This window comes from Passer domesticus, chromosome 2 (genome assembly GCF_036417665.1).
Source record: "Passer domesticus isolate bPasDom1 chromosome 2, bPasDom1.hap1, whole genome shotgun sequence".
In the NCBI taxonomy this organism is placed as follows: domain Eukaryota; kingdom Metazoa; phylum Chordata; class Aves; order Passeriformes; family Passeridae; genus Passer; species Passer domesticus.
Genome location: NC_087475.1, coordinates 106,789,188 through 106,805,033, shown reverse-complemented (window position 1 = coordinate 106,805,033; position 15,846 = coordinate 106,789,188). Strand labels below are relative to the sequence as shown.

Genomic DNA, 15,846 nt, shown 5'->3' with positions numbered 1-15,846 from the left:
CACAATCTGGTATTTTGTTGTAGAATGGACTGCATTACTAAGAGCATCATTTTAGAAAACCAGAGCTTGTACATTTTGATGAGTGTTGGAGGAATGCTATACATGAGCTAAATGGATAGCTTAGTATATGTGCAATGCACCATGTCCCATTCCAGCCTGGCCCAGGAACAGTTGCTCCTCTGATTTCACTTGTGCCCACTGTGATAGATACTTTGGGGCAATGACTGGCAGGTGTTAGAGAATGTATTTTCCTAGCCTTGTCATAAGGGGAAAAATGGATTGGGAGGGAGTGTAGTGGAGATGAGAAGACAGAAAGAGAAGTAGTGAAGGGAAAATTCCCAGCAGCATTAGGAAAAAAACTGTATCATGGTACTGGAATGGTTATATGCAATAACATTCCAGGGCATGGATATTCCCTTGATGGGATAAAATGTACTTTTACAGAGGGCCATGCTGTTTAATTATGGAATCAGGTAAACTGATTTTGCTATCAATCAGGGTATCCAGAAGTAAGAAAGAAAGAACAGATCTATTTGTCCAGAAAAAGAATTTAATTCAGGAAAGGGGTTTCTGAAGTCTGGTCTGTTGCCCAGACCTACAGGAACTGAAGCAGGGAAAAGCAAAAGCAGCAAAAGCATACTCATTATTTAGCTGGACCTTTTTATTTCTAAATATAGAGTAATTGTGACCAAACACAGACAGACAGACACACATAATTCCATGTTTCTTCTCATGTGAAAAATTAATATGTTTCTCTACCACCTTATGTCTGTAAGCTGGCACACTGGCAGCTCTGGGAGAGAGGCTGGACTTTGAAATGTAGATTTACTCAAGGAAAACTTCTGCCCTTCAGTGTGGGAGGCACTGTTCCCTCCTGGAAACATTTCCCTCTCTTCTAGTTATATATTGACACGAGGGGAAAAATATTTGAATAATTAACTTGTGGACAACTGTCCTGTATCGGACTCTGAATAAACACAACTTCTCATAGTGGAGGAGAGTTGTAAGACACTTTTATCATGGTATGAAGAAAACCACCTTAAGAGGCTTCAGTGTTTCTGTGTCTTCAAACCTGACAAAGAAAATATCTCCTATTTCAGTAATACCAAAATTCTTCCAGCAGAATGGAGAAGGTGATTGTAAACATTTCTGACATTATCTCCAAGATCAAAAAGGCTTCTTGCAGTAGTCTTTGCCATATTAGACAGCACATGATTTGGGCAATTATCTAGAAACAAACATTTAGTTTCTTTTCCCTTTACTTTTAGGAAGAACTATTTTTCCTCAGGTGAAATTGATGAGTGACTCATATATTTAAAGGCTGGAGAAATTTGCATCATATGCCAAAGAAAAATGTTTATGTTTGGATCCATTTTGTAGATATACTACCCTTGTAAGTAGGCTGATTCTCTGTTCCATCTCCAGGGATGCTGGGAAGCAGCAGGGTTTGATTAGTCCTTAAGCTACGTGTTTACAATCTTTGAGGACAGTTTTGTTGTAAGATTTAACCTTGCTTGAATGTGTATCAGACATCAAGTACATAAAGCAGAACTGGGTGCTGACAATGGGGAGTGAAACTTTGGTATGCATTGGCTTAGGCCTAACCAAAATCACAGAAAACTCCAAATGTCTTGGAAAAACTGGGCTTGTTAAATAGACTCTCACCCTGATTGAACCTGTGACCTCTCACTTTAAGTTCACTCACCAAATATCTTTTTTTTTTTCACTCAGAAAGTGCTTTCTTGCAGCCTTTCATGGAGATATACGTGCTGCCCCTGCAGCTCCATGTAGCTGGTCATGGCAGCACAGTGGTATGGCAGGGTACAGATCTCATGTGCAGCTCCTATTTTATGATTCTGTGATATCCTCCTACAATTCAGATTAAAGGCAGCCTCTGGGGATCTCTGTGCCAACCTCTTCTCACAGCATGCCAGAGAGGTTGTTCTGGACCTTGCCCAGGCAAGCTCTGAATATCTCTAACAATGGAGGTTTCACAAACCCTGTGTTGCAGGGTTTGTGAAAAAAATCACTCTCATGGTGATTTTTCCCCCCACTGATTTCTGCCTGGAATTTTCCTCATCACAATTTGTGCCCATTGCCTTTCACCCTTTTACTGCACACATCCAAGAAGTTTGCCTGGATCTTCTCCAAATGAGTGGTAAAAGGCAGTGATGTGATCCCCCTCCCCCTGCCTTTAGCCTTCGCAGGACTGAGCACTCCCAGTTGTCTCATTCTCTTCTTGTACATCCTTGAAATCCATCAACGTGTGTGATGTGCTGTAATTCCCAAGTCTTATCTGCCGGGCTGTCAGTCTGCTGACAAGGTTTATTGTTACTGGAACAGAGAGGGAGGCCTCCATGTGAAGGCCTCTGGAAGATCTCTGCAGACACTGTTATCTCTGAGAGAAACTAAAGTCTAAACAGAGCGAGCCAACAGGGTTAGCTCCTTCCTTCTGCCTCCTTTGGGCTGATTTCAAGTAGGCTTTATGCAAAAGGTCACCTTTTGGTAGCACGGCTCCCCCTTGCACATGCCAGGGAAATGGGTATCAGGGTATCTGTGGCTCCAAAGCAGGAGGAGGCAGGGGGTTGCACCCCTGGAAAAAAGAGCTGGCTCTTTCCCCACAAGTGGCACTCTGCTCCACCCCTTCCCTGCTTTGCATTTAGAAGCAGTGGACTTTCAAAGGGCAGCTGGGATGCCTGGTAGCTGATTCATCTTACTTCTATATCTTTCATGAATACATCCAGGAAAAGCCAAGTCTGTGGAACATAGCAGCTACAACACTTACTGTCCCAGAGCAGGAGAGGTGTGTGGATTGGGTTGCAGTGAGACTTGGCATGACAAGTGGAAAAAGCAAGACACAGGGTTTTCCATGTCTGGATGTTCAGGGTAGAGCAACTTTGGAGGAAGACCCAACATAGGTAATGCTGTCGAATAGCCAGTTAAAGAAAATGCATTTAGACAAGTAACAATTACCCAAACTGTTATGGAATTCATTGGTCTCAATAAAAGCAGAGAGCAGCCTTTGCTAACACAGAGCCTTTCTTAATCTCTTCAGAAGTTTCCAGAAGGCCTTATCAGATCCTTATTGCATCTCCTTTTTCATCCTCAGTCTGGCTGGGACCTCAGCTTCACCTGCCTCTGTTTGGTGGGCATGGCAGGAGGCTGATCACAGCCTGGAGAACTGAACCAGGTGCTGGCCAATCTCTGAGACGCTGGCACAGCCTGCAAGAAATGAAACACGGTGAGAGACAAAGGTCTGTGGATGAAGCTTGGAAGCCCCCCTGCTGCAAATCCCAGTCTTGCACAAGCCAGGTTGGAATAGGTTGGTACTTCAATATCTCCACTCCTCAGTGGCATCGTCAGCCTCGAGGTTCAGCACCTGAATCCCCCCACAAGAAGAGTTAGAAACATGAAAAGAAGTATTTTTATAACAAGCTGATCAGGGTGCAATCTGATCCAGTAAAGTCAGCAGAAAAACACAGAGAAAAGACAGGGGTTGCTGTGTGCCAAATGGCCAGAGGTGAAGACTTGCACTGCCATTTAATTTGGATAGATTAAATGGGTGGAATAAGGGTGCTGGTTGACAGCTGGCTGAACATGAGCCAGCTGTGTACCCAGGTGTGGTACAGGCACCCTGGCCTGTGTCAACAATGGTGTGGGCAGCAGGACCAGGCCAGTGATTGTCCCCTGGACTGGGCACTGGTGAGGCTGCACCTGGAATCCTCTGCTCAGGTGAGGTTTAGATTGGATATTAGGAAGAATTTCTTCACAGAAATTGTTATCAAGCACTGGAATAGGCTGCCAAGGAAGTGGCTGAGCCACCAGTTCTGAATGTGTTTAAAAGACATGTAGATATGGCACTAAGGGACATGGTTTCATGGTGGAATTGGCAATGTTGAGTTAACTGTTGGACTTGATGGTCTTAAATATCTTTTCCAACCTAAAAGATTGTATCATTCAATGAATTTCACAGCCTCAGCAAAAAGATCCTGACCTGCTAGTCTTGCTGAATTCTGTGTCCTTTTGCATGAAAAGAATTGTAAAAGTCTGCTGGGGAAAAAACGCCAGGAATCTTTACTGGTTGAAAAAGTAACCCATAAAACCACACTATAGCCAGAGAGATTTCAGCTCCAGTCTCCCAGTCAGTGTTGCTATCCACTTGAGTTCTACATGTGATAATATATAGAATATCCTGCATTGGAAGGAACCCACAAGGATCATCCAGTCCAGCTCCTGGCCCTGCAAAGGACACCCAAGAATCACACCATGTGCCTGAGAGCACTGTCCAAATGCTTCTTGAACTCCGTCAGGCTTATTGCTTTGGGGACCCTGTTCCAGTGCCAAAACCGTCTTGTTAAAGAATAAAACTGGAGCTTGCACCAGGCTCTGCAAATTTGCTGTTTGGTGAGAGGTCAAAGAGGGCAGCTACAGCTGAGTGCACGAGTGAGAAACACAATGAGAGTAAAAGTTGGGAGGAGACACGAAGACTTTTTAAACATGTGTAATCACCTACAGACTGTATTCTCTAGCACACAGAGAAACATTCTGCATCCATTTTTAATGAGCTCTTCATGCAGAAAAAAAGATCAGTTGCATTTAACCTTGATAAACACTAAATACTGAAAAACTTGTGCTGTCTGTACTTAGCAGTTTTGCATCTCTTTACTTGGGTCACAAAGCTGCTCTAACCTACTCACTCCATGCAAACTTCATTGCTGTGACACCTGGAATGCCAACTGGTTTCACAGGAAGCAGAGAATCTAAAGTATAGCAACTAAAACAATCACAGCTCCTGTGGATTCCCTTTTTGTCACCCATCACACTCCTGATTTCATAGGGCTTGCATGCAGGAACATCTGTGACACCCATTACAAACAAAATACTTACCAGCTAAGGCCATAGACAAACGAAATTCATCCTGAAGGATTCTCAAGACATCCTGAAGACCTTCTTCACCCTGCACCAAGAGAGAAAGCAGTCAGGGTAAAAGGAGCACTGGCACAGAGCAGTGCTGCAGGATGCCTGCACCCTGAGAGCTGGGATAGTCCCTTAAGTCTGTGCCAATTCCAGTCTCTCATGGAGATGAATGATTAAAATTATATGATGGATGTGCTCAGTTCATCACAGATTAATTTAGATGCTTTTCCCTTTGGGATACATCTGAAGAGGGAAAGAAAACAAAGCTGTTTTTCACTTCTGACATTTCGTAGCTGGTTCTTTTTTTTAGCTTTCAGTTTCCCCCCACCAATGGGCTTGCTATTTAAAATGTCAAGCCTTACAAAGCTGGCAGGTTTTAACAAAGTAATGAGAGTTTTATATATGTTACCACTCCAGAAACTGTAGTTTACTCAAATATTAGACTGAATCTTTAAAAATAATAGACTATGTGTTTTTCTCTGTGTAAGTGACACCAAGAAGCTCAAAAGCCAATGAAAGGTACAGAAGATTTTGATCTTCCTATGAAATACTGGAGAAATTAATTTTTTTCTCTTACATTTTCTTTCAATGTCTTGCAATAATGAATGTTTTGGGTGCAGACAATGTTAGCACTTGTTTATTCCCTTCCTCTATTGTATGCTTTGGTAATGCCACTGAGATACATCTTTAGGAATACTCTATGGAATATAACACCAAAGCACAATTGAACCCACCAAAATCCCATCTCCTTTCTGTCTCCCTTGTGGAAAAAGTGCAGTCAACTCACAGGAGCAGCTCTTTCATCTTAGGCCCTTTGTTGATATTTACTGGCAAAAGAAACAGTACTGCCAACTCTTACAGTTTTTTTCAGGAGATTCAGGTGATTTCTTGATCAAAGCCTTGCTACTGGAATCTACAGCAATCACACCACCAGACAAGAGTGCCATTTAAGAGAAAGGAAATGTATCTAGACCATACAAAAAAAAAGTATCTTTTCTTCTAGAGAAAAGTTTTGGAAGACTCCATCCAGAGTGTAAAAAGAAAAAAATTAACAAAAAAACCCAAGTGGTATAATAATACTATTTTAATTTTAATTATATTATGTTTACCTCCTGCATCAGCGGCCTAATTCATGACTCTGGATCATAGAAATATGCCTGGAGTTGAGAAGCAGCAAAACTGGAACTGAAATAGCAGTGGAAAGCCCAGGCACCTCCAGGACACAGTTTTGCTCAGCCTGGTTCAAAATGTTTCAGCCATTCGTGGGATGGAGTTCTATATGTATTTCTGAAGAATTGATAGCACTGCTGTGAAACTGTTCTACCAAAACCATGTATTGTTCCCAAATATTTGCTGAAAGCAAATAAAATTGCCAGACTAAACTTTCTGGCAAATAAGCCCAGCTTCAGTTATCAAAAGCACTGATGGTCCTGAGTCCTAAAGTGTTTTAGCACCAAACTGCAACAACAAGAAATCAGGTCCCACAAAACAATGCTATCACCTTCAAAATCCCATTATTCAAAAATCCAAGAAATTGTCAAATTCAGTGGTATTTTTAAATCAGAGGAAATGCCAGGGTTTTATTCTGTGGATTTGGGGTGATTCCACTTCAAATTCAGCAAAATAAAATGAAAAAATATATTCTCCACCAGTGACAACTCTGTGACTTCAGCTGCAGGACTGCTGGAGAGTGTCAGAAGCAGGCATATGGCCTCAGAGCTCCTTACTCACCTTGTAAGCCAAGCCCCATAACGCTGGTCTTCCAATGAAGACGCATTTTGCTCCCAGAGCCAGTGCTTTCAACACGTCGCTTCCTTTTCGTATTCCTCCATCTACATAAACTTCGACTCTGCCTCCTACTGCCTCCACAACCTCAACGAGAGCATCAATCTGCAAAGAAGAAGCCAGTCTCACCTTGAGGGCAGCTTTTGATTCCAAAAGAAAGAGGATATATTCCAAAGAGACAGGCAGGGATGCGGTGCTTTAGTAGGATACCTTCTCGAAATGAAAGGTGACAGTGCATCACAAATAGCTCAGCACCAGGAGCTGCAGAATGACATGCAGCTCCCTGCTCTGCTTTCCAGATACTTAATACCATTTTCCAGTGCTTTGCTTATACTGATATTCCTTGCTATCACTTTTGATTAGTGAAAAAGTAACATTTTCAACAGATTTATGAAAGATTTTAAATATAATTTTCAGTGGAAATAACTGTCATCAATATTTTACTTTTATTTGAGACAATGATGAATAATACAGCTGTTTGCATAAAAGGCTGATGTCAGACTTCTACTGCTCAAACTACCTAAGCTTACATTTCAACTTAATCCTGGTGACCACTTGTTGAGTGCCTCCCTCTAAAGTATCTATGAAGGGTTTAATTTGCTATGTAGTACAGTCAGTCACTTTCTCCAGGTTAAGTCTCCTGATTCTCTAAGGTATTTTCTGTAGAGCTCAGCATGGAGTAAGCCTTGGATGTTATTGCAGGGCAGCACCACGCAGAGATGCTGGCTCTGGCCCCAAAGGCAGTACAACCAGAGGCAGGACAATGCACTGGACATAATTAACTCTCCTTCAGAGCAAACCCAAAAGGCTCTTTTCTGCAGTGTCTTATACCCTTTTGCTTTATTTTAATTTTTTTTTTCCTGAATTTCAAACTAAAAACATTCTGGCTGAAATTTTCTAGGACTAACTTAGCAAGAGCCAGGCTTGGCACCAGAAAAATCACAGAGCCCAGGTAGGTATCTACTGCCTTGTCTGTGTATGTAAAACAACTTTTAAGGTAGAATAACAGTTTAATGTGGATGCCATTTCTGTTATTATGCCTTTAGCATTGAGGTTTGTTTTTTTAATTTTTATTCATTATTGTCAGCCTTGACGCAGAATAGAAGAGAATTCCCTGGTACCTATTTTTATTTAACAAAAGAATATTGAGAAAAGAAAGTTCGTAAGATACTGCGCAATGCAGAACTGTAAAATAAGACCAATTGGAAAAACTGACAGAAGCCAAATTAAGCCAGTGAAATACACACATGTCCAAACAATGCATGATTTCTTCGTACAAATTTAAAAGCAGGGGAATTTTTCCCCAGATAAGTTATCCTTTTTCTGGCTCATGTAAGTCAATAAATTCCCATTTAGACTTGAGCCTGTAAATACGCAAGCAGACCTCTCACTAAATCTAGCTGCATTGTTTTGCATGTTTTGACAGATGTGAACAATGAGAATACATTATGCTCTCATTTGTACAATTTTGGTTCCAGAGCTTTGTTTTCTTTTTGCTGCAGTGCGCAAAGAGTTTGAGTGCGCTGCACCAGCTAATGGAGGCACAGGCAGGAACTCTCCCTGACTTAGGGCAGTAGTTTATCTGCACTTAACTGGGTTTTGTGGTACTTACAGAACCTTCCCAAGAAGCTGAGGAAAGACTTCAGTGGGTAGCCCCCATGCCAAGGCATGGATCTCACCAGTTTAAAGCTAAAGTATATCTGCACACATCCACAGCCACTGGACAAACTCAAGTCCACCAGAAGTGTACGCCCAAACCTGGGCATAGAGACACCCAGGTTACTGCAAACGTGCAGACCGTAAAGGGGGAAAATGTGGGACATCCATTTTCATCCATTCTCACTTACAGTGGCAGGTCCTTCATCCAGTTGCCTTCCACCATGATTGGACACAATAATTCCCTGAACTCCATGTTTCACTGCCAGCTCTGCATCTTCTCTTGTCAAGATGCCTTTGATGATGATGGGCAGGCGTGTCAGGCTCCGCAGCCAGTAGATGTCATTCCAGGTCACCGAAGGATCCAAGCTGTTGGGTGGCAGTCCGTACTCAGACCAGTCATCTCCCTACAGCCAAAATGAAATAGGAAAAGGAAATCTCATCAGGCTGCAACAATGCACAGGTCCCTTGGTGTCTTTCCTTGCCTTAGAACAGATTAGTCAAACTTGCCAATAGACATGTTCATCAGCTCCGGAAATGTCACATGTCTCTGGAGGAGAATAATTACAATGGGGGTGGAAATCAGTGTCTCTAAGGCAGCTGGGTGGGAATTTTGAAGACAGAACCCAGTCTGGCAGGAGGTCAAGCCAGGATGCTGCAGAACCAGGAAGGGAGAAGATACACCCCGGTACAGCAAATGCCAGGGCAGCAGTTACCCAGTGGTTTTTCTCTCATGTGGTACATGCCAGCGCAGTGAATGAAAGGACGGGCTCATTTTACAAACCTCAAAGGCTCCTTCCAAGTTCTTCACTTTCATGTGGGGAGGAAGGCGGAAACCATTGCGGACATCGTCGCGTCTCTTGCCTGTGTAGGGCAGATCGGCAGTGAGGACGAGGCCCTGGAAGCCCAAGGCCTCCGCCCGCTGCACCAGCTGCTGGGAAGCTGCCCTGTTGCGGTGGATGTAGAGCTGGAACCAGCGGAGGCCGCCGGGCGCAGCCGCGGAGATCTCCTCCAGCGTGCAGGTGGAGTAGGTGCTGGCAATGTAGCAGGTGTCCATTGCTCTGGCCGCTTGGGAGGCATTGGGAAGGAGTCAGAAACAAAGGCATCTGAAGGGTCTTGCCAGACATCAGATACAAAACCCTGCACTGTTTGCAGAGACCACCCCAAGTCCTGATTTCTTGTGTGTCCTACAAAGCACAGGGCAGCTATGTCCCGGGATTAACAATGACAATGTATTTGCCATACACTCTTGTTAGTCCTTGGTTAAGAAACCAGAAAAGGGAGAGGTAATTAACCAAACTGTGCTTTCATTTTGCAGCTACATTTTTAGAAAAAGCATGAATTTTATCTTTATGACTAAGTCCTCTCAGGGATGTACTGTTAAATCTACTCAGTGTACACAGAAGACAAAACATTTCTAGGGGTCAGGTCTCCAAACCCTCCACAGGATTTGTGAAAAGGGGATATCTTTTTGTCCAAGGGAGACATTTCTTAACCAGTAACAAGGAATTCACAGTCTGAGTCCCATCCACCACTTTTACAACCCATCTAGAGCCCCCAGGACTGAAAACCTTATGTGGTTTTTGGTATGAGTCAGAAATGCGTCCACTGCCCTTGTCTTCAGTTTGCAGCAGACTCCATGGGGCTAATTTTTTATGTTGGTAGCTGGAGAAGAAAAGCACCATCTCTACAGCCTCCTATACAGGGTGTTAGAAAGTGGGAACGGAGTTTGCCTCCTCAAGCCTGAAAATTTTTCTCAGTTGCACTTCATGTCATCCTAACAGCTTCTTGAGGCTTTCCTACAACCCCCCTTCTGGTGCTACATGGCACCAGAGCAGAAGCGTACCTCTGGCTGTGCTTTTCTCTCCATCAGGCCATGCTAGCTGGTGGAAGCCTGTAGGAGCGATTCCTACAGGAAAGCTGATTTCAGAACCCAGGATTTTAGTCCTAATGTCCATCACGGATACGTCCCGCAGCATACGTGGCCGGAATCGAATTCTGTAAGGCAAAAAAACCCCTTCAGGACAGTAGATGTTCAGTGAGTTTTCTGAAATTTCATGGAAACCAGGTCTTCATTCACCAATGGCAAAGCAGGAATCTGAGCCAATGAAGAAAACAACAAATAATAAAATTATAATAAAAGAAAATATAACAAAGGCTCTTTGTCCTTTCTGTTTGCTTTTAGAGTCAATTCAGCCAGCAGTTCAGTCACTTTGCATTAGTCCTGTTTTACTGGCCACAGTACGTGATTTCTCGATCTCCTGCCTCAGCTCACCATGTCTTGTTCTCCCACTGTCCTCCCCAGATTCCTTTTACTTGCAGCCAGGCTGGGTCCTTCCACTTCACCATCCATGTGTCTGTCCTCACTGTACAGTGTGCCTGCCCTCAGGCTCTGCAGCATGCTCCCCAAATCCCACCCTATGTGCACATAGGGTTTCTGCTGTTCACCAAGAGTTCCTTGTTGCAATTCATTCTATTGGAGCTGCTCATGCTCTTTCCTGTAATGCCACACACTCCACAGGACACTATACTCTGCCCTACCCTACCCTAGCACCTGCCCGTACCCTCAGCATCCCTAAAGCCTCATACACCCCATGTCATATTCAGTCTGGCATCACAGCACACAGTGTGTGTCACTCAGGTTTTGCATTTAGCTTGGGGACTCCCTGGAAAGGACGAGGTTTTGGGTGCCTTTGCTTGTCAAGTCCAAATATTTGCACAAAACCAGTTAAACAGTCCCAGTATGACCCCCTTCATTTCCTTCTCACATTACCTTTTATATGCCAGGATGTTTTCATCTCGTGTGGTACAATCATCTGCTCCAGCTGCAAAATAATCCCAAGCAATCTTGGGTAAATACTTCTTAGCATAAGCTTCAAAGTCAGAAAGACACACCATAGCCATTGCTGAAAGAGGTGTAGGGAACCTTGAAGAAAAGAATGACATGGAGCAGAAATTAGATCCCTGAACTGTCATTCTCTCTTCCAGGGGCTCTAATGCCACTGAATGCAAAACTTGGAGCCATCTGTTTTATAGAAGAGCTGCTGAGAACTGTCTCAGTCTATCTTGCACTTTGGTCTACAAATCCTCTACCCCAGTAGGAGGAAAACTTGCAGATGCAGCCATGAGAGCAGGAGGAAGCTTGCATGTCTGTGCCTCTCTTCCTTCTGTTTTAAACAGCATCCTGAAGAGGACATTTTAGGTCCCCTGCTATTTCAATTGTGTAATTCTGTCATAAGTTCCATCTTAAAAACAAGCTGCATTATTTGTTCCACTAATTCTGCTCAAAGGTTGTCCCAGAACATAATTTGTTAGATTACCCCTAAGGACGGCACCGTGACTGAACAATTAGTTATGGAGCACAGGGACGGAATTCAACATCATGAAATCTGGAAACAAGTAAATACAGAGTCCACATGTAACCTGCTCCAGGATGAACACACTGTAAAACTATGTCCAGACCCTGAGAACAAGTCACTGTCAAGGCCAGTGCTGTGGAAAAAACAAAGCATTTTCTACAGATCTTCCTTTCTCTTCTGTAACAAATACCTTCTGGGTGTTTGCATTACATGCTGGAGCACTGATATATACTATAAAAGGAACATACATAATTTGGACAAACTATGAGAAAACACTGGCAAAAAACAAATTCCACAATATGAAACATGTTTCTGAGAACTAACCTCAGCCTTTCAGGGAATGGAAGTGAAGTTGTGTGACCCAGATGTCTAATCAAACCAACATAAATGCTGCCCAGAAAATGCCTGCACTTACATACTTTTGAAGAAGCAAGAATTGAAAGCTATGCAAATTAATGTTTTAGCAAACCATGCCCATGTGTGCAGAAACATGTACAAAACACAGACAAAGTCAATTTTCTAAATTGTTTGTTGCAATTACTTCTGCAGTCCTGATTAAAATAAGTATTTAGCAAGATATGTGGAAACATGAAATTTTAAAACAGCTGTGGTTCAGTCAGACTTCTCTAAAAAATGTACAGGAAGAAGTAAATATCCTAATTTTCAGGATTAACCTCCCACCCCAGATTAGCAAGGGTTGCAAGCTTCACCAAAATCAGCCCCATGTGTCCCATGTTGGTCACTTTTGGCACATGTAAACACACAGGTTATGTACACAGACACAGCCTGTCAAGGCACCCTGCTTCTCACTGACTGAAGTACCCCTGTCTACATTTGAAAATTGGGACACACAATTCTCTGCTGGTGAAGAGCCCAAGATCAGGAACTATTGGAAGAGGAAGAAAAAATGCAACTGATTTCTTCAGTATTGTTCTGTCTGCTCTGACAGGCAGCAGGTAGCAGGGGGTGCAAGTATCACAAACCTGCTTTCTTTGACTTTGAGAACTGTGCTGATAGCACAAGTCTTCATAAATACACTGTGACGTTCTTTAAACCATCTATCACAACTTCTGTTTTTCTAACTTTTAGAAAGGTCAACATCATCAAGCACAATAAGATAAACCAAGTCCTCTCATGGCAGAATAAACAGGAATTTTAAACAACCCAGGCCCAGTCCCATCTTCCAATTCAGACCTCGGTTCAGACTTACTTTGGGTTTCAGGGAAAGCTGCAGGGGGTGAGAGCCTCTCCTTCAAGTTTGCCTGCAAACAGGATTTTGAGGTCTTTTCACTGAGTAGCTTCTGTTTCTTCTGCAGTCAATAAGCAACCACCAGAGATTAAAGCTCAATCCTGTGGTAAACTTTGTACTGTTTGTATAACACTAACTTTGTTTTGCTATCAGGAGATTAAAAATCCCTCCTAAAAAAATGCATCACCTCATCAGCATTGTGATTGCTTGGGACAGAGCCCTGTAGCTGAGCTCTTTGGCAGTGGCTGATGACTGCACATTCACTTAGGCAAGCAACAGTATTTCAGGGGGTTCAATGAATCTCTAAACTGTTGGTAACTTGCTGCTTCATCCTCCCAAAATAATGATTCATAGACAGTGTGTGTAGTTACAACTCCCAGCTACAAAGCCTGGACCCTTCACTAACACGTGGGAGATGGTTTTTGCTTCCTGCAGTATATAAAAAACTAAAATATTCTTTCACTCCTGACATTTTTAATGGCCTGTAAGCGCTCTCATCAGGACAGAGGTACCAACAAATTTATGATATTTATTTAAATTTCTAAGATATGTAAAAGAAACACTGGAGAGTTTTATTTGGCTTTTAGCCTCTTTTAGCCTTTATGGTTCATGCCTTCAACATTGCAAGTATGAGAGCCTGAAGTTTTGATTTTTGCTAACTGAGAAATGATATATTACAGTGGCAGGTGCAGAGGACAATGCAGAAACTTGTTAAAACTTTCCCAAAGTATTGTTGGCCTCCCAGCTCAAGCAGCCCAGATGGGGCAGTGAATGCACCACTGTGGTGGGAAAAAGCTGGAAGATAACAGAGCTGCAGCCTCATGAGCTGGCATTGAACTGGCTGGTCTGGTCCAAGAGACCTGACACTTTGACAGAGAAATTGTAGGTCACTGACACCATCTGTGCAGCTGTAGTGAACACCTCTTCTTTCTGTTAGATGCATTCACAAGATTCTGCTCAAATTCAACCAGACGTGGTTGTCTCTACTACTGTTTTTTGGAACTTCTTTAAATTCAGCCTTCAGAGCTCGTTATCTGCTGAGAGCACTGTGGAACTGGCTTCAGGCACGGACGCAGCTGTGGACACAGGTGTCATGAACTAGACAAGGTGTGTGCAATTAGCTGAAATGCCCACAAGCTCCTTGGTTTGCTTCCCTGCCCAGGACGAGCCGTGGGGCAGATGGCCTTCAGGTCACTTCTGAAGAGAAGAGCAAATTGTGTGCTCACAGCCCAGTGCATCCCCGGGAAGGCAAGGAAAATCCTGCCCTCGTTCTTCCTCCACTAGATGTCAGGTTTGGGTCATATATGTCAATCTAGGTTGGTAAAAGCAATAAAAAGAACCCAATACTTTCTGGTCTTCAAGGCAGTATGGCCTTAAAACCTCTACGATCACATCACTGGAGACTGCTAATATGTTTGGAAATCTGCACTCCCTGTGCCTTATTTTTAACATTTTCTGGTGCACAGCACAGCAATAAATGTAGCTACATCTGGTCTGGCATGATCTTTGGTTCAGCCTACAAGTCATCTGCAGAGTCCCCTGTCATATTTCTCATTATGCTGATCTCAGTACTTCCCTACTTTAGGGATGCTCATTGCAGCCAATTCAGCAAACCATAGAGTTTGTGCTTTCATGATTATCATAATTTTACATGAATTAAAAATAGTCTGTGACTACTGTATTTGGATCAGAAAAGAGGAAAAATCTCTGTGTTTATGCTGTGGTTTTTAAGAGGCTGTACTTTGCATCTAGATATATTTTCTACTTTCAGCAATGGACTCAATTCAAAGTAGCAGTGACTTCTTGTTCCAAGAGTGGTAGTTTCTCTGATAGCAGTAATCAGGAGTAATACTCCTGATTTAGCTGTGAAACTGTAATCTGAGGAAATCAAAATTTGCCACAGACATAATATCTTTGATTATAACCCCTGTATATACTTGAAAAAAGTGGACAAGTTTTAAAATCCTGGAGCCTTTTCATTGGAGTGTAGTAAAAACTTTAAAAAGACTCCCTAAAAACTTTGCTGGAAAGCTGTCTTCTCTTAAAATCTAAAGAAAACAGTATAGGAAATAATTACACACATCTGATCCACCCTTGCAGGTAGAATGTCAAGCAGACAACAGGCAAATCTTGATTTTTGCACAGATCTGTGTAGCTGGGCTTTTGCAGCTGCTTACTTTTCAATGCTAACACAGTTAAAGGCTCGTGAGTCCAAACACAAAGATCCTCTGTAAATCTGTGCTCCAGTTCCTATTACAGTCACAATGCTCCTTCCTCCAGTTGCTTGTATTTGTTTGGTTTTCACAGATGGCAAATCACGCTGGGTCAAGCTGACATCTCTCTCCCTGATGCATCCACTAGTGCTCAGTTCAGTGTGGGACTGAAAACTCTTTGGTGAAGAATCTGGTGAACTCCAAGCAATGTAAATAATTCAGATCACATAACAGTTTGCATACAGTCACCACTGTTTCTCCTTATCAGATGTCTTTCGTGGGCATATGCCTCATGTTCAGAAGGAAAATGCTTTCTCCTTGCATGTCAGTCATGTAAGAAAGTTTTCCCCAAATTGAATACTTAAATAGCCATCCCTCTGTTACAGGTGAAGAGGGCAACAAATCTTATATTTAACATTGGCCTAACAGTTTTGATTGTAAGATATGTTTTTATCTTGCTTTTAATTTTTTTAATATTTTAATCATTCTAGGCTGACATTTTCCATCCTTGTTCTCTGTGTTGGGCTGATTTTTATTTTGGGAACATTTCACTGAAAGTTGGTCAGCAACTTCCAAGAATGAGGTTAGTGAAAAATATGGTTGGCCCATGCTGGAAATATCTTACAGTGGTTTCATTGCCATTCAGTGCTTCATGCAGGGGCTTGAA

At 42.6% G+C, this 15,846-nt stretch overlaps 1 protein-coding gene across 2 annotated transcripts; it reads right to left on the bottom strand.

Annotated features, from left to right (window-relative positions):
• Positions 1–633: 633 nt before the first annotated feature.
• HAO2 (hydroxyacid oxidase 2) lies at positions 634–13,125 on the bottom strand. Of its 2 annotated transcripts, none has more exons than XM_064410365.1 (8): positions 12,928–13,125; positions 11,132–11,284; positions 10,205–10,356; positions 9,143–9,426; positions 8,550–8,765; positions 6,649–6,807; positions 4,888–4,957; positions 634–3,222 (listed from the first exon to the last, which is right to left on the bottom strand). In XM_064410365.1, the coding sequence occupies exons 2-8, from the start codon at positions 11,260–11,262 to the stop codon at positions 3,167–3,169; spliced, it is 1,068 nt and encodes a 355-aa protein (XP_064266435.1). In that variant the 5' UTR covers positions 11,263–11,284; positions 12,928–13,125; the 3' UTR covers positions 634–3,166. The 2 variants fall into 2 exon arrangements, with proteins under 2 accessions (XP_064266435.1, XP_064266436.1); XM_064410366.1 differs by having other exon boundaries at positions 9,143–9,222; positions 12,928–13,092.
• Between the last annotated feature and the right edge of the window lie 2,721 nt (positions 13,126–15,846).

Bases quoted from the DNA above. Each gene is read 5' to 3' on its own strand.
- HAO2 (XM_064410365.1), bottom strand. From the start codon at position 11,262: ATGGCTATGGTGTGTCTTTCTGACTTTGAAGCTTATGCTAAGAAGTAT. The intron at 9,427-10,204 runs GTACGCTTCTGC...ATGCCTCCCAAG, and splicing joins AGAGAAAAGCACAGCCAGAG to CGGCCAGAGCAATGGACACC. The intron at 6,808-8,549 runs GTAAGTGAGAAT...TCTTCTTTGCAG, and splicing joins TGGATGAAGGACCTGCCACT to ATTGATGCTCTCGTTGAGGT.